At 41.5% G+C, this 23,900-nt stretch overlaps 2 protein-coding genes across 3 annotated transcripts in view; both read left to right on the forward strand.

Annotated features, from left to right (window-relative positions):
- The window catches only part of KDM4C (lysine demethylase 4C), a 400,366-nt gene that overhangs the window by 280,473 nt on the left and 95,993 nt on the right, over window positions 1–23,900 (forward strand). The gene's annotated exons all lie outside the window — the stretch shown is intronic.
- On the forward strand, window positions 12,209–18,573 carry LOC113619362 (protein SET-like). The gene is given in 2 exon segments (XM_027104075.1): window positions 12,209–12,328; window positions 17,120–18,573. Coding segments are annotated over 2 exon segments (1,191 nt in total). The 3' UTR covers window positions 18,191–18,573.

Here is a 23,900-nt window from a genome sequence, read left to right on the forward strand (position 1 = left end):
TTAATTAATTAATAATGTAAATTAATAAATAATATTGAGTTTGTTTTAAAGTTTACTTTTATCGCTTGGAACATTTTCTCATATATAAAATATTACAAATAATTAAGTATCAATAAAGTTCACAAATGTTTAATTTTTTTAAAAAACCTCTTGATTTTTAAATAATTACAGATTCGCTGGAAGTTGTGAAGGTAGTAGAGAGATTCTTGTGTGCCCTTCACCCAGTTTCCCTTATTGGTTACATGTTATATAACTATAGTACAATATCAAAACCAGAAATTGACATTGGTACAATATGTGCCTTTAGTTCTATGTAATCTTATCACATTTATAGCTGTCATTTTATTGCAAGGAAATGTGGTTCTGCAGAAACGGTTAAAAGGGAGGTAAAACAAAAGTAGCAGCAATGTATATGGTTTATAGCATGTGTAAAAGAACTCTATTAAAACTGCAAAAATTTGATCTTACCCTTCACCAGAGGACAGAATGCTTAATGACATTATTCATTAGGTAAAGCAAGTAAAACCACAATGTGGTGCCGCTACATATCTATGGAATAGTTAAAAATCAATGAAACTGACGATACCAATGGTGATATGTAGCAGCTGGAACCCTTCTTCATTGCTGGTGGGAACGCAAAATGGTACAGCCATGTTGGAAACAGTCTGGTAGTTTCATATTAAGGTACACGTACAATTTACCATACCATCCAGCAATCCCACTCCTAGGAATTTATCTCAGGAATGAAAATTTATGTTCACACAAAAATTTGTAAGAGTTATAGTGGCTTGTTCATAATCACCCAAATCTGGAAACAACCCAGTGTTTTTCTTTTTCTATTTATTTTTTTATTAAGTATAGTTGATTTACAATGTTGTGTTAATTTCTGCTGTACAGCAAAGTGACTCAGTTATACACATATATACATTCTTTTCTGTATTCTTTTCCTTTATGGTTTATCCCAGGAGATTGGATATGATTCCCTGTGCTTATTCAGTGGGACCTTGTTTATCCACTCTAAATGTAATAGTTTGCATCTATGAACCCCAAACTCCCAGTCCATCCCTCCGCCTCCAACCCAACGTTTTTCAGCTGGTGACTGAATTAACAAACCATGGTACGTCCATACAGTGTAATACTTCTCAGTAGGAACAAGCTACTGATACCATCAACATGAATGACTTTTAAATGCATCATGCTAAAAGAAGGCTGACTCAAAAGGCTCCATACTGCATAATTCCATTCATATTGTACTCTCGTGAGAAATAAACCTTTGAGGGCAGAATCCAGATTAGTGCCAGGGACCATGCCGGGTGGAGAGGCTGACTGCAGAGGGAACAAGGGAATTTTTTGTGCTGGTGGAACTGTTGTATATCTTACTTGTGGTGGAGGTTGTGTGACTGTATTCTTTTGTCGAAATTTGTGGAAGTATACACATTAAAGGGTGACTTTTATTACATGTTAATTACATCGCAATTAAAACGTTAAGTATAAAACCATATATATTTTTCTCACACACACACACACACACACACACACACACACATACACACACACTGTATTTTATTTTTACAAGAGATAAATAAACTGACACCAAGCATTGTAAATGGATGACCACAACATAAGCAACAACGATTGCAATTACCAAACACGAAACACACTCATACTATGTCATAATATTGACATTCAGTCCAGTAATCCTCCACCGTAACAGCACCTTTACTTTGCAGTGAAAATTGATTTGTATATTTTTTGCCTCTGAGTCCTTCTGGGATTTTTTTTTTTATTCAAACAAAGTCACAAAAATTATAATCATCCTCATCAGTTCACTCAGTCCCATGTTATTAATTTTTTTTATCTTGATCTTTTGTTAGCACTTTTATGAATTCATCAGTTTTCCATTAGAGTTCTGAAAATGCTTATTCATTCAATTCAGCAGTATAGTCAGTTACCAGAAACCTGTACTTGTCAGAGTCTTCTCCATGAATTCCTTGAAGATGAAACCCTTATTTATTTATTTATTTATATATTTTTTGCTGTGTTGGGTCTTCGTTTCTGTGCAAGGGCTTTCTTTAGTTGCGGCAAACGTGGGCCACTCTTCATCGCGGTGCGCAGGCCTCTCACTATCGCGGCCTCTCTTGTTTGCGGAGCACAGGCTCCAGACGCGCAGGCTCAGTAGCTGTGGCTCACGGGCCTAGTCGCTCCACGGCATGTGGGATCCTCCCAGACCAGGGCTCGAACCCGTGTCCCCTGCATTGGCAGGCAGATTCTCAACCACTGCGCCACCAGGGAAGCCCCGAAACCCTTTTATAGGAACATTTTTGCAAAAGCATCAAAGTACACCCAGAACTGTCTGTAAATGACAAAAGACTTAAAAATGACCACGGTTAAAGATTTGATGAAAGTTCATAATAATGCAATTGACAAGGAAATTTAGTTAATTCTGAGATATACATTTTAAAATAACTAGAATTATGACTTATAACATTATACCAGAACATATAAGATTTTTAGAAATTTCATGTACTGTCTGAAACATTTATATTAACATATTTCCATACAAATAACCCAAAGAAAATTTAGTATTAGTTGTTTTGTTTGTTTGTTTTTTTATACTGCAGGTTCTTACTAGTCATCAATTTTATACACATCAGTGTATACATGTCAATCCCAATCGCCCAATTCAGCACACCACCATCCCCACCCCACCGCGGTTTTCCCCCCTTGGTGTCCACACGTCTGTTCTCTACATCTGTGTCTCAACATCTGCCCTGCAAACCGGTTCATCTGTACCATTTTTCTAGGTTCCACATACATGCGTTAACATACAATATTTGTTTTTCTCTTTCTGACTTACTTCACTCTGTATGACAGTCTCTGGGTCCATCCACGTCTCAACAAATGACTCAATTTCGTTCCTTTTTATGGCTGAGTAATATTCCATTGTATATATGTACCACAACTTCTTTATCCATTCGTCTGTCGATGGGCATTTAGGTTGCTTCCATGACCTGGCTATTGTAAATAGTGCTGAAATGAACATTGGGGTGCATGTGTCTTTGAATTATGGTTTTCTCTTGGTATATGCCCAGTAGTGGGATGGCTGGATCATATGGTAATTCTATTTTTAGTTTTTTAAGGAACCTCCATACTGTTCTCCATAGTGGCTGTATCAATTTACATTCCCACCAACACTGCAAGAGGGTTTCCTCTTCTCCACACCCTCTCCAGCGTTTGTTGTTTGTAGGTTTTCTGATGATGCCCATTCTAACTGGTGTGAGGTGATACCTCATTATAGTTTTGATTTGCATTTCTCTGATAATTAGTGATGTTGAGCAGCTTTTCATGTGCTTCTTGGCCATCTGTATGTCTTCTTTGGAGAAATGTCTGTTTAGGTCTTCTGCCCATTTTTGGATTGGGTTGTAAAACCATCTTTTTAATGTTACTAGATTGACTATGGATGCTAATGAGAACTCAGTGGTATGGGGAGAGGGGAAATGTGGTGAAAAAAACTGGGAAGAGAGGAAGTGAAAGGAAAGAATGTGGGTGACAGTAGAAAGGGGAGTGTTTGGGGAAGTGAGAACTGGAGTCCATGACGGCCCTCATCCCAGGCCACAGAAAGATGTCCACGCCTTCTGCTCTAAAGGCTTTTCACATAAATCTCTCTCCATTCAGAAAGTTCTGATCTCAGGTTGCTACTTCCATAACTGAAATCTTACTGCCAAAATCAGTCCTGAGAAAGGTATTAATTTTAGTTTCTCCTGCTTCATCATAATATTTATCTCATTGAGGGTTAAATGAGATATTTGTTACATTTGCACAATGGCTGGCACTGAATAAGTTTCGATAGTTAACTGTCATGAAGTGATGAGGTCAACTTTTATTTAATAGATGAGAAATCAGAGGTTTAAAATGGTTGTGTTTTATAGATTATAACTGAAGAGGTATGTTAAACTTGGCCTCCTGACCCAACTCCCATGCTCTTTCCTACTAAGTTATATTCACCTTGGAGTCAGGTAGCTTTCTGATCTTCCCAAAGGCTGAAAACAAACACTGATGTGCAGAAGTTAAATGTTTGCAGGGTTTTCCATGAAAACCATCTTCACAGTTCAGGTATATTATCTGGTTTTCATTTTTTTCCGTTTTCCATTTCAGAGGACTTTAAATGTGTGCAGTAGTATTAGATGATGTCTGGGTTATTTAAGTCCTTGGGAGAAATAGGTTGCAAGAGAGTGGGGGAAGTATGCTTAAATTAAGTGTAAAAATATTCTCACACAGTGCCATTAGCCTTGCAGGGCCCGTCAACCTCCAGTTCACTCTTGCCTCGTGTCAGATGTGTTGGAAGGCTTTGACAAACAGTTGATATGCCAGAGACAGCTAAAAGCCTCAGAGAGGTGCATAGAGACGTAAATCTATCATCTAAATAAATTCCACTAGTGGCAGGTGTCTCAGAACTCTAACTCACCGTGATGTGGGCACATGGGTTTTGTTAACCAGAAACAGCATTTTAACACTGACAGCTTCTAAAAAAGACAGCTCTAGATAGGAATTTACTATCTGCAGAACTGCAAACTAATCTTGCCTTCAAATGAAAAGATTGCAGTGCAGCTCACTTTATAAGAGCAGAGAAAGATGTCATTGTTGCGTTTATTTCCTAACATCTGAATCTTTTAATGCATTAGCAATTTTTATATCCACTGTTCTTGAAACTTGACCAGAATGAAAACTTTGGTTAGGGAAAGTTATGTACAATTAAGGTTTGACCACTTTATTTTTATGCTTGTGAGCAAGTCTTGGAAAAGTCCGCAGTAATTTTTTTTGAGGTTTATTGGTTTTTAAAAATGCTTTTATACATTTCTTTGTATCTCTATTTTCTTTTTCTTTTTTATGGAAAGGCATTTTATTTTAAATACAGCAGTGTGTACATGTCAATCCCACACTCCCAGTCTATCCCTACCCACCACCCACCCTCCACCACCCTTTCCTCCTGGTAACCATAAGTTTGTTCTCTAAGTCTGTGAGTCTGTTTCTGTTTTGTAACTAAGTTCATTTGTATCATTTTTTTTAGGTTCCACATATAAGCGATTATAACCTTTATATTATAAAACAATTCTTGTTCTTTTGAAGCATGCCAGGCACTGTATTAAACTCAATATTAACATTTCACCTGTCCACCCTTTGTAATTTTATTTATTTGAGAATAACCTTAAAAGGCCAGATCATTGTAGTTAGTAGTTTTGCCGAGACTTCTGTGGCTGTTGTCTAAGGCATTAGTGAGTAAGCCTAGCTGACCATCTAGTGTCGACATGTAGACACAACCTTGTCGCCTCTGTATGTCAGAACACATGTTATGTTCTCCATGGAGACGTATGTGCTCTATTGCTTCTCATGAATTTGGGAGTTTACAGAGGTCTTAGAACCTCTGACAAAATCTTCTACCATATATGGTGAATGGGTGATTTGCATCCTTGAGAATGATGGTCTCCTTCATTTTTATATATGAGGTGGTCAACAGAATCCCCCCTTTCTTGAGCAAAGGAAGGGATATGAAACAATTCGCTCCTCAAGCACCCTGGAGGAAAGCACCCCAGCTGTGATGGGTGAGCGTGATATGGACTGAGCAGATGGTCAGCCAAAGAGCTCTACATTCAGGTGCCTTGTCAGTGTCCCCCAAAATAGATCCCAGAGCTTAACCCTTTGCATGTAGGAAGTTAGTTGTAATTCTTTCTGTGTATGCTGAATTCTTTAATACTTTAGTAAAAGATTCAGCTGACCTGTTCAGTTGGTTTGACCTGACTTATCGGGATGGATAAGCTAGCTGCTGGAGAAATTAAAGAGATAACCTTTCTCTTAGATATTTTATTTAGTCTTTTTGAAAGTTTTTTATTTGGGAGATAAATTAACTCTTGGGAGCAGTGATTTGTCTTGTTAGTATTCTTAAAATAAGTCAACCCTCACTTGTCCCCACTCATGGAAATGTGCAGTCAGCAACACAGCCTGTGGGATGGAACCGACATCTACCATGTGTGTGCCCCGCACTGGGTGCTGTGCCACTGCCATCATGTGCATCACCTTGTGGTCCTCAGCAGTTCTGAATGTGTTTAGGATTTCAGTTCCCTCTTTGCCATGCCTGTTGTGGGCACCCTACTGAAACGAAAAACAGTAAAAACAGCAACGACAAAAGCCCAGAGTTCTTGCTTTCGTACCATTTTATGCTAAGCGTTATTCCAGCCCATTTTTACTGGAAATGCAGATGGTTTTAAGGAAATTGAGATATATGACTATTCATTTAAAATATACATGTGGGAAGTGGTTGAGCTGGGATTAAATTGATCTGTATCACACTAAAGCCCTTGCTGTTTGCACTAAAATTCATTAATGTCTGGCATATTAGACTTTCGAAACTTAGCATATACTGAATTTTTTAGGGTAGGCTAGGAATCTAGACACAGAACTACACCAGCAATAATAATGAAGGCTCACTGTGAAAACGGCAGTTCAGTAGGAAGTAGACAGTTGTGTGGGCACCCCACCCCCAAACTCTTGTTTAAGATGGTTCTCATTCTAGATGGGGATAGTCAGCATCATCTCCAGGATGGGGACACAATAGCCTGAGCTCCTGCTGGAGTCTACTATCCATGGATTTTTTCCTAAGATAAAATGTCACCTGTCATTTTCCCCTGGAACTTTGGGACTTTGTGTTCAGTTATTTTAAGATTTGTTTGTTGCCCTAATGTGTGGTTAAAGCTACTTCTTTTTATTTCATTCATTCATTTATTTATTTATTTTTGGCTGCATTGGGTCTTCGTCGCTTCACGCAGCCTTTCTCTAGGTGTGGCGAGCGGGGGCTACTCTTTGTTGCGGTGCGCGGGCTTCTCATTGCGGTGGCTTCTCTTGTTGCGGAGCACGGGCTCTAGGCGCACGGGCTTCAGTAGTTATGGCACGTGGGCTTCAGTAGTTGTGGCTTGCAGGCTCTAGAGTGCAGGCTCAGTAGTTGTGGCACACGGGCTTAGTTGCTCTGCGGCATGTGGGATCTTCCCGGACCAGGGCTTGAACCCGTGTCCCCTGCGTTGGCAGGCGGATTCTTAACCACTGTGCCACCAGGGAAGTCCCAAGCTACTTCTTTGGACTAGTGTACTTTCCCTATCCTGGAATTTCTCTTTTCTTTTGTAATTGAGCCTAACATATATCCTATTATAGCCTGACAAATTGTGATTGGAATCAAAATCTTTCCAAGGTGCATTGAGTTAATGGTTTTGGTACATCCTGGGGTCAGCTCTCGTAGCATGGAGGCATTTTAATGGGACTTTCAGAAGTCGAGCAGTTAATCCTGCCGCACAGCACAGGCCAGAGGCTTGTTTCCTGGGGAATCCACTTTGTATCTCTCAGCCTGACCCCTGCCTTCTGGCAGCACATCAAAGCAGCTGAACATTTTGAGTTTTGGTGCAACTATCACTCATTCATCAAAGTTCTGTCTGGGTGATATATGTTTTTGAAAACAGATGTGGAAACTGAGGTGACAGACATTGAGAATGGACCTGTTGTTGAGGCTCATATTGTCACACATGCTGTAGGAAGACAGGTTGTTAGCATTCAGAGTGGAACACCTACAATCTGGTGAATTCAACATGTTGGTTGCATAGCTCAGCTCTTGGATTAGTCTTTGTGGTTTGATTTGCATTGCTTTGGAGGTAATTAAAAGCTGTCCTCACCCCCACCCCCTGTGCGTGCGCTAAAAAATAGTAAACATGAAACAGGGTAGCTTACTGTATTTTAGTGTTAGCAAGATATACCAATGTTCTTGTGTTGAATATTCTTTTTCATTTTGGCTGCTCTGTGCCAGGCATTATCTAGGTGATCCTACAATAACTCTTTGAGGTTGATATCATTGTTTCCATTTTATATTTGATAAAACCGAGGCTAAGAGGAGTTTGGTTATTTGAGTGTGTTCAGCCACTCAGCTTAATCCCAACCACTGTGCTGCCTGTACTGCTTCTGGAATGTGATGTGGTGCAAAAGTACCAAATGGAGAAAACGATGCTCTGTGACTCACAGGAACACCTTTAAACGGCATCACGACTCCTGAGTCTCTCATCACTGTGCCCTGGACCCCAGCTGTATGAGAAGTCAGCTCATCAAGGCAACACAGTGTGTGGTCCACATTTTCAGCCAGACCAGTCACTCTAGGGAGAAAAGCATCTGTACTCAGTGTTCATTTCTGTATCTTGGTCGAATGTCATCCTGAGCCATGGCAGCACGTAGGCACGTTCTCACCTTGGGTTTCTCAGGTTCTAAGTAGATACTTGGGCTCAGGGACATCTGAGTATGTTTAGTAGAGTTAAAGGAAGAAAAAAGGTCTTCAACAGGCCTGTTTAATCCATGTCACTAATAATTTTTTCATAACCATGCTTTGATGAGGAGGAAATTTAAGAGAAATTATGCATACAGAATGTTTCCCAATTATTATTTTTTTTAATGAACAGGGAAATGACTTGAATGCCATATTGTGCTTGCCTGTGGATGGCAGGATATTGGGTGATTAAAAATAATTTTATACATACTATTGTGTACTTTGGAGCTTGTCTGCAAGAAGCTTTGTATTGCTTGTAAAAAATCAAAGGAAAAAAAGTACAATATAAAATTAGGGAAAATGTTATTTGAACACCTTGGTCTTTTATATGGATTTTGTCTAGTGACCCCAGTAGGAGGGGTATGGGACCAGCTTACGGCAGAGAGAGTGTTCATTGGTTTCCTCCCTTTGTCTTCAACACAGACACCCTGAGTCCCCCCTCCCTCCCTCCCTCCCTCCCTCTCTCTCTCTCTCTCTCTCTCTCTCTGTCTCTGTCTCTCTCTTTCACTTCTGGACACATTTTTTTCTTAGTAATGTTCAGAATTCCATATTCATTTTCTCCTTAATGGTTCAATATGGAAGGTTCTCTTCTGATGTCTTTGGTAGTAATTTTCAGGGAATCCTTGTTTTGCTTGCTAACTAAGACCAATATCTGTATTTTAAATTATTTTCATCTGTCATTTTAAAAGTATGTAGCTTAAGTAAGTCGAATATAAATTGCCTTCACCCTTTTCTAGAGGTTCCATATGCAAAAAATAAATTTAAAATGTACTGAAATTTCTTTTATTACTTACTATGTTCTTAGTATCCTGAGGTCAATGTATTCTTTTCTGTCAAACCTAATTTCTATGTGTGTTGGCGGTCCCCAAACCACTCCCAGGTTCGGTGATTCACGAGAACTCACAGCACTCAGCATACAGTTGTTCTCACAGCTGTAATTACACCAAGTAAACTCAGCAAAGGGAAAAAAAGGCACATGGGGCGGAGACTGGAGGAAACCAGCTGCAAGCTTCCAGAGTTCTCACCCAGGGAGGCACACAGTGCTCCTTAATTCCCCCTGGAATGAGTTATGACAATACATGTAGAATGTTGCCAACCAGAGAGGCTCGTTAGAGAGTCGGTGCCCAGAGTTTTTACTCGAAACTGATCACATAGGCACCCTCTGCCTAGCACGTATCACAATTCCAGAATCCCAGAAGGGAAGCAATTGTTCAGCATAAACCATATTGTTTGTACTGTGCAGTCTAGGCACCGTGAGCCATTCTTTTCAGGAGATGGAGGGAATTCTCCCGAAATTCAAGTTCCCAGACACCTTCCAGGGGCCAACCTTGTCAGCAGGACTCTCAAAGGATAGCAGTCACAGGCCTGTTATGTTAGTTCCTTTCTGCACAACATGCAGTAGAAAGCTAGAATATCCATTTATACCAAAGGCAAAAATAAGTTTGCTGGAGCAAAGAATATGTGCATTAACCTCTTTAAGAGTGACTTTGGACATCTTCCCTCTAGCTCACTTTTCACCTCTGTAAAATGCGCGAGTACTTTGCACTTTAGAATTCTGTGATCCTCTGTGTTTTCTAATACTTTATACATCAGTGATTCTCAGACTGGGGTCCATGTACCCTAGGGTTATGTGAGCACTGTCTCAGAGGTACAATGCAGTGATAGTTCTTTGAGGATGAACTTCCAGATCCTGGACTTTTGTACATCCTGTTTCCTCATATTGGTGTGAAGGAGAGAGAACCTTGGAAGGAGCTTCTGGTTCTCCTTTCTCACCACCGCTTTTGCTTTACAGAATAAATGAATTACTCTCAGATAGGTGAACAAAGGGGCCGATTCTGAGGGCAAGTGTTCAGAGACCAAAGCAAAGACAGATTAGGTAATAAATACTGAAGAGAATAGCACATTATTTCGCTTAGGTCATAAATTTATTGCAAAGGTTGTGACGTTATCTACTAGCTGCTCACTGAAATCCATGGTCTTCTCTTCCTTGGGCCACAGCTAGTCCACGTCACAGCCTCCCTTGCAGGAAGGAGCTCAGCCAAAGGTATGGGAGGAAAATGATGGGTGACTCCCAGGCTTGGCTTCTAAATACCCCCATCTGTCCTCCTCCTTACTGTTTTCTGGAAAGGAGTTGACCCAGAGAGAGACCCCGGAACCCAAACGTTGAGATGGCAGCGCTTTTGTCCCTAAATGACTGTGGAGGAATGTTAGCCCAGTGAACTGTTTTCCAGCCCAATACTGTTATGTGAGCCAGAAACAAATTCCTGTTACGTTTAAGTCATTATATCGTTGGACCTATATTTTACCCTAATACACTCAAGATTGCCTCTTAGAATTAGAATTCAGAAATGAGGTGCTTGATATGGGGATGCATATTAATACATTTATTTTATTTTAAAAAATGAATTCAGTCTTTTTCTGATAGAAACTAAATCTGTTTTGGCAGATTGGTTTGATAACAAGGACCACCTTTGTCTGTCAGGTTATATATATGGCTGACATTTCACATAAATTTGGCTTCATTTGCAGTCCCAAAGTTTGACAAATATACTTAAAGCACGCATATAATTATATCCTGGAATTCTATGCTGGAAAAGGGTTTCCTTTACTTTTTTTTTTCCAATCTTAAAATTAAAAAATAAAATTTATAAGGGTTAACTTTAACATATGCAAGGAAAGGTACAGTTTTCCAAAACTCTTTTGGGGGAATTGTAAGCAAAAACAATTGAAGACTGCTGGTATATAGAAGAGGACTGTTAGCAAGTAGTTTAAATGAGTCTTGATTGATCTGATTAAGCAACAGACAGTTAGTTATTCACTTGTGTAAATGAGCTAAACCTAAAGCAAACAACAGAGACTAATGCTGCAGCTTGAACAACTTGTACTCTTGCAAGTCTTCCAAATTACCCTCTTAAAATATTTGTATAGATCTCATCAGGCAGGTGAATGGAAAGGTTGAGTAAGTGAGCTTCCTGTAAGAAAAGTGTATGCATAGGGGGATTACTTCACTTACTGTGCCAGTAAACCTGAAATTTTATTGTTCCCTCTCCTTTCCTGAATCTCTTTTATGTACTGAGGAGACACATAGGTATGGGATGAACCTCGGGACCTGGGCCAAGTGTTTGTAGGAAAGAAATTGAAGGATAACTAGGTGACTAAAGTGCTAAGGGAAGGACTTAGTCTAACAGAATGCAATTTCCTAAATTTATGATTTGGCAAGCTTGGCACCTGTAGGGTTTTAAATAACTTCAGGGAAACATTCCTACTTGTGCCCCATACAGCATGTCAAAGTCACTGCAAGCAAGGAACAGCAGAGTGCAGCCTGAGCATTTGTCCTCCTGGTGGATCAGCTGTAAAGGATCAGAGGCACTCATCACATCTCACAGGAGGCACTACCCCGTTGACTAAAAGTGCTCCAGGAGTGTGTCTCTGGCATCCATCCACTCTGAAAATGCTGGCAGTCATAAATGCCAGAGTCACACCTGGCATTGCTGTTGAAAAACACTGAACACCCCATGGGTCCACAGCCTGAAGGGGTTAGGGGGAAATCTGGGAAGTAGAATAACTGCTCTGCATGAGGAAGTATGAAGACAGACCTCTTCGAGTTGATGGAAGGTATCCTCTGTGTTTCCAGCATCTGCAAAACAAGTATCTAAAACACTGGAGAGGAGTTCAGAGGGGCAAACAGTGGAAGGTAGGCCAGGGGCTAGTAAGGAATGGCATGTGTTACCTCAGAAACTCAAGGGAACAGGGTGAACATCCCCTGTTTCTCACACTTCTTTAGAAACTGCGTGAGAGCAGGAACCCAGAGAGCTAATTGCTGGCTAAAGGGGCTTTGTGGGAGGTATTTGGGGGACGATGTTTAAACGTTGGGTGCCTTCCACTTGGCCTGGCCTGCTGCCCTGTGAATGGCATCAAGGTGGCTCTGGGGATGGAGTCATCACAGTTACACTCCTGAGACCTCCTTCTGGAGACTCTGTGATTCCTCCAGGGCAGACACCACCGTGATCTTCAGCTTTGTATCATCAGAGCCTCATGTGGGGCCAGAGTCTATACCCAGAAAACGTTTAAACGATGAATGAATGGACCATTTATAAGGTTTCCCTCCAACCTTGCCCACTAAAATGGCACAAAGGGAGGGACTCAGACCAACATTCCATTAGGACTGGTGTGTGCTCACCTGAGTTTCATTTCAGCCTCCCTAGCAGGTGAGATTCAGGAGGAGTCAGGAGGAGAACCCAGTCAGGCATTGTCACTGACACCGTGATCAAGATAGACACTGGAGGCATCCCATTTAGAGCGACTCCGCACACCCACACTGAGTCTTCCAGAGCCTTGCACTTGAGTCCTCTCTGAGGGTGATGATGGAAAGGATAGTACTTGTTGTGTAGCCATTCGCAGAGACAGAGCTCTGACTGCTTCCTGCCTGTGGGACCGAGTGGGCCTCCATAGGGCTTCGGGCAGTCCTTTTCCTGAAAAAGTCAGCCCCGCTACTGCAGGCAGCCTTGTCTGCTGACTTGACACTTCATCTTGAGACTGCTGGGTTGTCACGCTTGGCTCTGGAACTCACACTGCTTTAAAGCTGCTTCCTTGAGGGCAGGAAGATCTACAGGGGATAAAAAATGAAATGGGCAATTTTGCCAAGGATTTGCAGTAGCAAAACAGAGAGCTGACAATAGGAACATTCATTCTATTCAACAGAATGAGTGATCATGTTGTGTGCAATAAAAGGAAAGTGTCAGAGTTAGGAGAAATGATAAAATAGAGCACCAACCATTAAGTGTTCCTTCCTTATTTAATATTTATATTCCTAGCCATTGTTAGGGTTCCATCTCAAGCAGGGATGAGACCTGACTGAAGTTCCCTATTGTCTGTTTTCCTGAAGAAGTGCTGCACAGTATTTAATAATTTATCAAATAAGTAGAGTTCTCTCAGTTCAGCAGTCAGTATGTACTCGACAGTTCAGGAACATTTCCCCCCGTTCCGAGTTGGTATTTTGTACATATGTTTGTATGTGTGTATTTTATATAAAACACACACATATAAAATATATTTAGTGGGCTTCCCTGGTGGCGCAGTGGTTGAGAGTCCGCCTGCCGATGCAGGGGACACAGGTTCGTGCCCCGGTCCGGGAAGATCCCACATGCCACGGAGCGGCTGGGCCTATGAGCCATGGCCGCTGAGCCCGCGCGTCCGGAGCCTGTGCTCTGCAACGGAAGAGGCCACAACAGCAAGAGGCCTGCGTACCGCAAAAAAAATATATATATACATATACATATATATATATTTAGTATGTGTGGATGTATGCATTTGCGTATGTCAGGGGAGAGAGGAGTTGATGTTTACTCTGGCTCTGTCTTAACTTTAGCTCAAGATCATCAGAAAGCCTAGATGAGCCTTTCTATGCAAAGGGCAGAACATCAGGAGGGATCTTGTCCTGGTTCTGCTGTTGGCTACGAAACCTTAGGCAGGGAATTTATTCTCCAGGTGTCTAATATTTGCTACCTGTAAAATGAGATAATCATACCTAACATCCAGAGACATAACGAATCATGAGTTACTGCATGTAAAGTGCCTGAGGCAAATGGAAGTTAACGTTCTTTGTGAGACAGGGCGGTAGCATTTAAACAGTAAAACTGTGGGACAGTTTGTGTTCCTTCTACATCATCCCTTCTCTCAAAAGAAAGATAGGGAGTTCTCTCCACCGTACCTCTATGAGAATTTGGGTCCAGATCCTTAAGAGGATTTTTGTTTAGGAGAGGATTGAAAGAGTAAAAGCATTATATGAAGAAAAGACTAAAAAGCTACGAAGAATTGTAGAAAGGATTCAACTGGTAGCGCATGGTGTGCAGGGGCGGAGAGTTACTCAGATTATCACCTTTAGATCCCTGCCATCAAGTGCCTAGAGGAGACAAGACTCTGAGGGACCAAGTATGTGCTGCCATAGAACATTTTAGTGAAGATAAGGAGTTGAATGGAGGTGGTTGGTTGCTTCTCATGCCCTGGGGAACTTAGGGGAAGAAAATAAGGAGCCTGGGGCTTTTAATTTAATGTAAGTGGTAATGACCTGTGCTGCTGCTGGCTGAAGCTCTAGGAGCCTCTGCGTGGTGTCACCATCTCTCCGTTCCCGTCTGTGAAAATGGCGTGGTTTAGATAGGGGCGCTGCCCCAGCCCGGGGCCCAGATTAAAGACCTGCAGCAGAGTCACAGCCAGCATTCAACATGAGCAAGAAACAAACATTTCATGAGGCTCTGGAGATTGTTGCTGCTGGAGCATGAAAGATGACTAATATAAAGTCTGTTAACATATTCTTTTGGAAAATGCTCATCTAGTGTCCGATATCAGGGCCCACTATGCTCATAGCTTGTTCTTTAAAAATCTTTCCAAGCACTAAGTTCTCATGCAGGTCTCCATTGACCCTTTATGAAGCAACTACCATAAATGTTACCCAGGGCCACGACTCTTCCACTTATGAGCTGTGTGATCTTGGTGAAGTTCCTGAACTGCTCTGTGCCTCTGTTTCTACATCTATAAAATAGAAATATTACTATTGCCTATCTCATGGAGTTTAGAGGAATAAATTAAGTAAATAATGAATAGTATATGTATTACCCTCAAAGCAGTATCCAACATGTAGTAAATATTTATTAAATTTATTTATAAATATTTAATGAGTGTTTACCTTCTTCCAGGTCCTGAGCCGTTACTTATAAGGGCTTATATGTAAGGGCTTATAAGGATGAACCAGAACATATTGGTTCCAATGTTCTTGGAGCTCTTAGGTCTAGGAAGAGAGATATATTTAAAAATGACTGTTTATGAAAAGGAATTGTCCCATGACAATGTCCATCAGGGAGACTAACCTAATTTGGAGCGTCAAGAGTGGATGACCCTGAAGGAATGGCATTTAAGAACTAAAACGTGAGAGAGGTGCAGCCAAGATGAAGGTAGGGATGGTGGGGGGAAGTTATGCAAGTTAAGGGAGTGGTATATTCAAGGTCCTTGAGGCTGGAAGAAACGAGGTGCGTCAGAGAAGAGAAAGGAACCAGTGGGGCAGGAGCAGTGGAGGACAGCTCTGAGCCACGTGGCAGAGGAGAGAGGGATGCCTTTGGGGGCGTCTCAGCCCTGGGTGTGTGATTGTGGGCAAGCTCATCTGCTTCAGGCCTCAGTTTCCTTATTTCTAAGGTAAACGGTCCTTTCAGTTCTAAAATTCTTATTCTGGGATTTTTCTCACCTTTTCCTGGTTCCAAAAGAGCCAGTGAGGCTGTGCTGAAAGTTGTTTCTAATCAAGTCTAGTTGTATAGGGTGAACTATGGGGAACAACCAGAAAGCGGGGAGGGTAGGCTCTTTCTGGTCTGATGCTTAACCTGACTTTTATGTTGTAAAATGCAGAGTCCTGACGGCTGACCCTCCAGCAGCTTTGGGTCCTTGGTTGGCAGGTGCCTCTAGCCCCTGCTAGAGGCAGAAAGGCAGGAGTCACGCTTATGCTCCCGCTTCCTCCTCTGCTCCTAGGAGTGTGGGCTTAAAAATTTTTTTTCTGTAGCGTTTTTCTTCTCAGGCTGCATGGTGAGATAATTTTAGCATTTATAGAAAATGGTGCTCCCCGCTGGGCTTATACATTAACCCCTCCTAAAGTGAATGGAGCACGCAGTGGAGGAACTTCGTTTTCTCCTCTTTTTCTTTTATTACTTTTCATTTAAAAAAGTTATTCACATTTAGTACATTTGAACCCAAGAGCAAGCAGAAAAGTTTTAAAAATCGGTAGATATTTCTGTATCTTAAAACTCCACTGGCCTAATTGTGAATTTCTGAGTTAGGCCACACAAGAGTTTTCGTTGTGTGTCCTCTGACCTACATTGATTGCTGCAACACCAGCATCAGAATAGTTATTATTCTGTTGAGTAAATATGCCTCTGTCACAGATGGGAACAATTTTAGCCACAGTCTGTGCTGTGTGTCTCAGTGGAAACTTTATAGAAAAGTGAGGCTGGGGGAGATGGGAAAGTTGGGAGAATACACTTTGGAATAGGCTGCTCTGAGAAGGATGCCCACCCTGCTTCTCAGCTCCAGTCCCTCCCTGAGCCAGCTGCCACTCTGCCCTTGGGAAGTAAACGTTGCACTGGGCACTGCCCTCTTCAGCCCTTGCTCCTGACCGAGGTGCTGTCAGAGTGCTCTTCACTTTTGATAACTGTAGCTGCTACCAGAAGACCCCTGGGATCATGAACTACAGGATCAACTGGCAGGCACTTTTGAACCGATGCCCACGTTCCCGCATATCCTTCCTAAGAGCATGTACAAGGATAATCCACACTTTTCCCTGAAGTCGATCTGCTCAAGAACACACCGGCTGTCTACAGGTCTACACAGTCTCCTGTCCTCCTCCCCCTCACAGCCCATCTCCTACTTGGCTCGTGTCTGTCTCTGATCTTACTGTGGTGCCCTGCTTGTGTCGGAAGACTTCTGGCACGTAAAACAGAGGAATGATGCAAAACGCTGGTCTTAGTGAAGTTGAAAAAGGGAATGAATGTAATGACTGGGTAGCAAGTACTTATTTGCAACTCAGGTGGCTCCTTTTCGTTCCTTTTGGCAAAATTGAAGGACTACCCAAAGGAAGTCAGCTGATAGATAGCGATGGATGGTAGTTGAGAAAGTTCAAAAGAACTGAGAAACATTGCTGCAACAGAGCTCCTCCAATCCTATCCGCTTATTAATGTGAATTATTTTTTAAGGAAAAATATAATTAAAATGACACTGGAACTATATCACTAGCAGTGTGTGACATTATCTGTATTTATACAAGCTACTTTAGAAAAATCTTTGTCGGCCGCCCGCCCTCGCCGTGAGGAGGAGGTGGGAGGAGGAAGCGGCTGGGGAGATCAGCCGCGAGCTGGAGCGCGGAGCCTGAGTGAGGGAGCAGAGCCGCCAGCGTGCCCGCTGCCGCCGCCTCCCCTCCAGAAAGAACAGCAGGAAGCAGTTGAACATATTGATGAAGTACAAAATGAAATAGACAGACTTAACGAACAAGCCAGTGAGGAGATTCTGAAAGTAGAACAGAAATATAACAAACTCCGCCAACCAATTTTTTAAAAGAGGTCGGAATTGATCGCCCAAATCCCAAATTTTGGGGGAGCAACGTTTGCTAACCATCCACAAGTGTCTGCACTGCTTGGGGAGGAGGACAAAGAGGCGCTGCATTATTTGACAAGAGTCGAAGTGACAGAATTTGAAGATATTAAATCAGGTTACAGGATAGATTATTATTTTGATGAAAACCCTTACTTCGAAAATAAAGTTCTCTCCAAAGAATTTCATCTGAATGAGAGTGGTGATCCATCTTCAAAGTCCACTGAAATCAAATGGAAATCCGGAAAGGATTTGACAAAACATTCAAGTCAAACGCAGAATAAAGCCAGCAGGAAGAGACAGCATGAGGACCCAGAAAGCTTCTTCACCTGGTTTACCGATCATTCTGATGCAGGTGCAGATGAGTTAGGAGAGGTCATCAAAGATGATATTTGGCCAAATCCATTACAGTACTACTTGGTCCCGGACATGGATGATGAGGAAGGGGAAGGAGAAGATGATGATGATGATGATGATGAAGAAGAGGAAGAAGGATTGGAAGATATTGATGAAGAAGGGGGTGAGGATGAAGGTGAAGAAGATGCAGATGATGATGAGGGGGAGGGAGGAGAGGAAGATGAGGAGAAGATGACTAATGGAACACTGATGGATTCCAACCTTCCTGTTTTAATTTTCTCCAGTCCCCGGGAGCAAGTTGCAGTCTTTTTTTTCTTTTTTTCCTCCTTCTCCTCTTGTGCTCAGTTGCCCTGTTTCTGAGGTCTCTTTTCTCCTTTATACCGTGGCTCACAACTTATTTTGGGGGGAAATACCTTGAGCAGAATTCAGTGGGAAAAGAATCTCTACCACTTTCTGTTCCAAATTCATTTTTATCCCTTCCTGTCTCAACAAAAACTTTATGGAATCAACACCACCATACTCTGGGGGAAAAAAGAAAAACCTTCTGCTCCCTTACCTCTGCTGGAAGCTGGAGGGTACTAGGCCCCTGTGTAGTAGTGCATAGAATTCTAGCTTTTTTCCTCCTTTCTCTGTATATTGGGCTCAGAGATTACACTGTGTCTCTATGTGAATATGGACAGTTAGCATTTACCAACATGTATCTGTCTACTTTCTCTTGTTTAAAAAAAGAAAAAAAAACCTTAGGGCTTCCCTGGTGGTGCAGTGGTTGAGAATCTGCCTGCCAATGCAGGGGACACGGGTTCGAGCCCTGGTCTGGGAAGATCCCACATGCCACGGAGAAACTGGGCCCGTGAGCCATGGCCACTGGGCCTGCGCATCCAGAGCCTGTGCTCCACAACAAGAGAGGCCCGCGCACCGCGATGAAGAGTGGCCCCCGCTTGCCACACTAGAGAAAGCCCTAGCACAGAAACGAAGACCCAACACAGCCATAAATAAATTAATTAATTAATTTTAAAAAAAAAACTTTAAAAAATGGGGTTATAGAAGGTCAGCAAAGGGTGGGTTTGAGATGTTTGGGTGGGTTAAGTGGGCATTTTGACAACATGGCTTCTCCTTTGGCATGTTTAATTGTGATGTTTAATGGACATCCTTGCAGTTTAAGATGACACTTGTTTTTTTTGTTTGTTTGTTTTTTGTTTTTTGCGGTACACGGGCCTCCCACTGTTGTGGCCTCTTCCGTTGCGGAGCACAGGCTCCGGACGTGCAGGCTCAGTGGCCATGGCTCACGGGCCCAGCCGCTCCGCGGCATGTGGGATCTTCCCAGACCGGGGCATGAACCCGTGTCCCCTGCATCAGCAGGCGGACTCTCAACCACTGCGCCACCAGGGAAGCCCAAGGGAAAACAGTTTGACATGAGTTAACAACCAAAACAGGAAGAAAAAGAAAAATATTGGAGTTATTAAAATTTCAGATTATAAAAATTAAAGTGGGAAAAAGTTACTATTTTTCTTCAAAATAATGTTTCTAATTTAACATACTTTAAAGTGTTTTGTGGGTTGAATAATTTAAAAAATATCATGGCCTCTTCACAGGTTTATTATTTTTCATAGTCACCGGAATTCATCATATATTCCTCTGTAGCACATTTAAAGGAAAAATCATATGCAGGGAATCATAGTGGCTCTTTAGGGCATTTTTTATCCTCTTTTTCATCTTCATCCTCTTTTTCATCAGGATCGAGTTCTTCCCAGTATTTACTGAGTGGTATATGTAGAGGGGGCAGAGTGAAAGAAGTGATAAGTTGGAAAGAATTTTTACTGTTTCTGAGATAGTACAGACGGGTTCCTCTTGGATTTTCCGAATTTTTTATACTTAATAATACATTTTAATGAGTCTTTGGGGGAAGTCATAACTTTGCTACATTGCTTATCTCTGCCGCCTGCTCACATGACACAATACTCTTGTGAGGTATAATATTAAAATCATCTCTGGCTAAAAGTGGATTTTGGCTTTTAGCCTAACACTGAGCAAATAACCTTTCCATTCCAAGTTAAATGTTCCCATAAGCTCCTTAAAACCAAGTTTTCCTTGTTTAAAAAAGTTACCTAATATAATTCCCAAAGGGTAGGGTATGGAAGCTATTTAAATGAGGCTTAAAAAAAAAATCCTTCCCACGTTTTGCTGGCTTGGTCTTTCTTTTGCTAATATTTGATGGGTGTTTCTTTGCTAGGTTTGGAGTGAGAGGTCAGAATTCTCACAAGGGAGTTTGATGGTCCATCACATGGGTTCATTTCCTTAGCTCAAATTGTGGCTTAAAGCAGAATGCAGCTGCCTATTGCCAGTACGCCTTCACTGGGGAATCACTGCAGAAACTCTATCAGGCCCCATCTTTGTACTTGATTGTGACCCCATTATTGTCCAGAACTCTAAACCTCCAGCTCCCTCATAGCACAAGGCCAGGCTTTCTATGGTTTCCCCAGTAGGTCAGCCCCAAGGTAGATGAAAATTTGATAGATGTGCTTATAGTCTCTTTGGAGTTTTCTGTAGGAACTTGACAAGTAGATTCTTTCTACTAAATATTTTAACACACAGCCGTTAAAATGACATTTACCTCTTCTAGGACCATTTTTGACAGTGGCATGTAGTAGTTTCATTTTATTTGAAAACATCATTTGGGGTTTTATAGAAAAAAATAAAATATTTATCTCCACAGCTTGTTATCAGCAGGGAGGATAGGCATTCTTGGATGGATGGATGGAAGGTTTATTGGTAGAAAGATTCAAGAAGCTATTTTGTGATAAAGGATTTCTTTGCATTTTTCCTCTAGTCAAGTAAATTGCTTGTGGGTTCTTGCTAGGAAAAAATAATCTCTCTGGTGCTGCTTTTAATTTGATCGGGTTTAAAATGTTTTCAGAAGGGTTAAGCTTCCCTTGTGTTAATGTCTGGTGTGGTCAAATGGAGGATGGCTTTGGAAAGGGCTTTTTTATGATGTTCTATTCAACCTTGCCACAGGAGGTTCAGTACAGTGGACCAGTCAAAACAATAACACCATTTTCACTTGACTTTAAGATGTGTGGTGTGTCCCCTTTCCCCCGACAGATAGTTCCTAAGCATATTTTTCTTTGACTCATGTGGTAAGGGTTTATGTTTCCTATGTTATATCTCCAGTGTGCCCAGCTGTCACTTTCAAAAAATAGGCACACACCACAATATTAACCCACTGTCATGATTTCTCATATATGTCTGCTGATAACTACACTTCACTTGCAAGGGGAAGAATTAACTGTACATCTTGTTTTTGTCCATTAGGTAAAAGTTTGCAAGATAAACTATAATCCTGGCGGGGCATAGGAGCATTTTTATGAGCAGGTGGGCCAAGTTGTGAAAAGACCATCATAAAGCTTAAAACTTGGGGAAAAAACCAAAACCTCCTCTGCTTGGGGGCTCTGTTTTTAATCTGATCCTCTGCTGAGTTCATGAATATTTCAAGGGAACCTGAACAGGTTATTCTTTCTTCCCTGGGGGCTACTGGGTGGTTTTCAATGGAAACATGCAGTTTGTCACTTTCATAGGAATGGTTTTAACACTATATAAGTCCAAAGTGGAGGTCAGAATTCACTTAATAGGGAAACCCAAGGTGACATTTTGCCAAACTTCACACAAGTCTAGTAATAGAATAGAATAAATTTTCCACCCCAGTAACATAGATGTTGTTGAGTTTCTTTTTTTTTTCCCTAAGAAGCTTAACATCATTAAAAAACAAAAAAAGAGTTTTCCCTCTGGAAGAAAGCAGAAATACATGCTCCCTATACTTTAAGAAGGATCTGTGAATCCAGGTGTTTAGTTTCTTACATTTTGATGAATACTGGATAAATGTATGATTTCAGTGACCCTGCTTTAAAAAATAGTTAACTAAACACGGCTATTGCAGAAAAAATGAAAATACTCAAAAAATGAAAACCCTGAATCTAGTAAGAAGATTCTCCCCCCCACCCCACTTCTTAAAAGTAAATCTGAATTTTGGTTTTCTCAGGGTATATGCCCAGTAGTGGGATTGCTGGGTCATATGGTAGTTCTATTTGTAGTTTTTTAAGGAACCTCCATACTGTTCTCCATAGTGGCTGAACCAATTCACATTCCCACCAGCAGTGCAAGAGTGTTCCCTTTTCTCCACACCCTCTCCAGCATTTATTGTTTCTAGATTTTTTGATGATGGCCATTCTGACCGGTGTGAGATGATATCTCATTGTACTTTTGATTTGCATTTCTCTAATGATTAATGATGTTGAGCATCCTTTCATGTGTTTGTTGGCACTCTGTATATCTTCTTTGGAGAAATGTCTATTTAGGTCTTCTGCCCATTTTTGGATTGGGTTGTTTGTTTTCTTGTTATTGAGCTGCATGAGTTGCTTGTAAATTTTGGAGATTAATCCTTTGTCGGTTGCTTACAACCTAAGTGCCCGTCATCGGATGAATGGATAAAGAAGATGTGGCACATATATACAATGGAATATTACTCAGCCATAAAAAGAAACGAAATTGAGCTATTTGTAATGAGGTGGATAGACCTAGAGTCTGTCATACAGAGTGAAGTAAGTCAGAAAGAAAAAGACAAATACCGTATGCTAACACATATATATGGAATTTAAGAAAAAAATGTCATGAAGAACCTAGGGGTAAAGCAGGAATAAAGACGCAGACCTCTTAGAGAACGGACTTGAGGTTATGGGGAGGGGGAAGGGTGAGCTGTGACAGGGCGAGAGAGAGTCATGGGCATATACACTCTAACAAACGCAGTAAGGTAGATAGCTAGTGGGAAGCAGCCGCATGGCACAGGGATATTGGCTCGGTGCTTTGTGACAGCCTGGAGGGGTGGGATGGGGAGGGTGGGAGGGAGGGAGATGCAACAGGGAAGACATATGGGAACATATGTTTATGTATGACTGATTCACTTTGTTATAAAGCAGAAACTAACACACCATTGTAAAGCAATTATACCCCAATAAAGATGTTAAAAAAAAAAAAAAAAGGTGTGGCACAAAAAAAAACAAAAAAAACTAGTATGTAATATAGAAATAATTAAAAAATAAACATCATACTTTTAAAAAAAAAAAAAAGTAAATCTGAAAAAAACACACTGGTGATAAAGAATTAAGCTGTGGTCATCACACTTGCCATTGAAATGGGAAGCCAGGATTGAAGAATGAGTACACTGGCTCACAGCTGGGAAGACATCAGCAGGGGGAAGAAAGATCACGTGTTGCTGAGGGAGGCTGAACAGGGGAACTTGGTACAGACTAGTTTGAGAAGAGTTGTTGATGCTTGTCCTGCCACGGGGCTCAGCCACAGGCTCAGCAAATGGGGCTACGCTGTTCTGTGAAGATTTATTGAAAAATCACACCCTTTTTGTTCCTCAGTGGAATAATCCCCTTATAACTGGTGCAATCTGATTTTCTGCCTCATTTGTATCCTATGTTCAAGCTCGTGTGCCTTTTGCTGTGGGAACCGGAAAGGAACAGATACATTATCACATTCTACTGTTTCTTTTTCCTTTTTTTCCTCATCTTTTAAAGGGTACAGTAACAATGGCCATGTTTGCAAAGCCTTTTGTGTTTAGAGAGCACTTCTGTATCCATTACCCCCTTAATTCCCACGGTGATCCTGTGAAGCGCAGCTGTAGAAACTGAGGCTCAGGTGCACATGGGAACTCACTCAAGTACCCTGCTCCCTAGTGGGGGACCTGGAGCTCAAACTGCAGTCTCCCTCAGTGCTTCTCCTCTGTCAGGGAGCCGGATGGGTGTGAGTTAGCCTGAAATTTGCTCAGATACCGGCAAGCATTATGAGCCCCAAATCTTAACCTTTAGTACAAAAAAACCTAGAGGTCTTGAACTCTTCTGTTTCCTCATTTTGCATTCATTTGACCACAGTCATTTGAAGGGGATTCCAAAGAATACTGTTTTTTCTTTATCGTTTACCATTGAAAAGTACCACGTTGGCCTCAAAACTGTAGCACTGAAATTTATATGTATACATACTTAGACAAAAGCAGCTTGTCTTTTACTCCCTGAAG

The sequence above is a fragment of the Aethalodelphis obliquidens genome, unplaced genomic scaffold (assembly GCF_003676395.1).
Source record: "Aethalodelphis obliquidens isolate GAN/ISIS:26980383/991018 unplaced genomic scaffold, ASM367639v1 scaffold7, whole genome shotgun sequence".
NCBI classification, from domain to species: domain Eukaryota; kingdom Metazoa; phylum Chordata; class Mammalia; order Artiodactyla; family Delphinidae; genus Aethalodelphis; species Aethalodelphis obliquidens.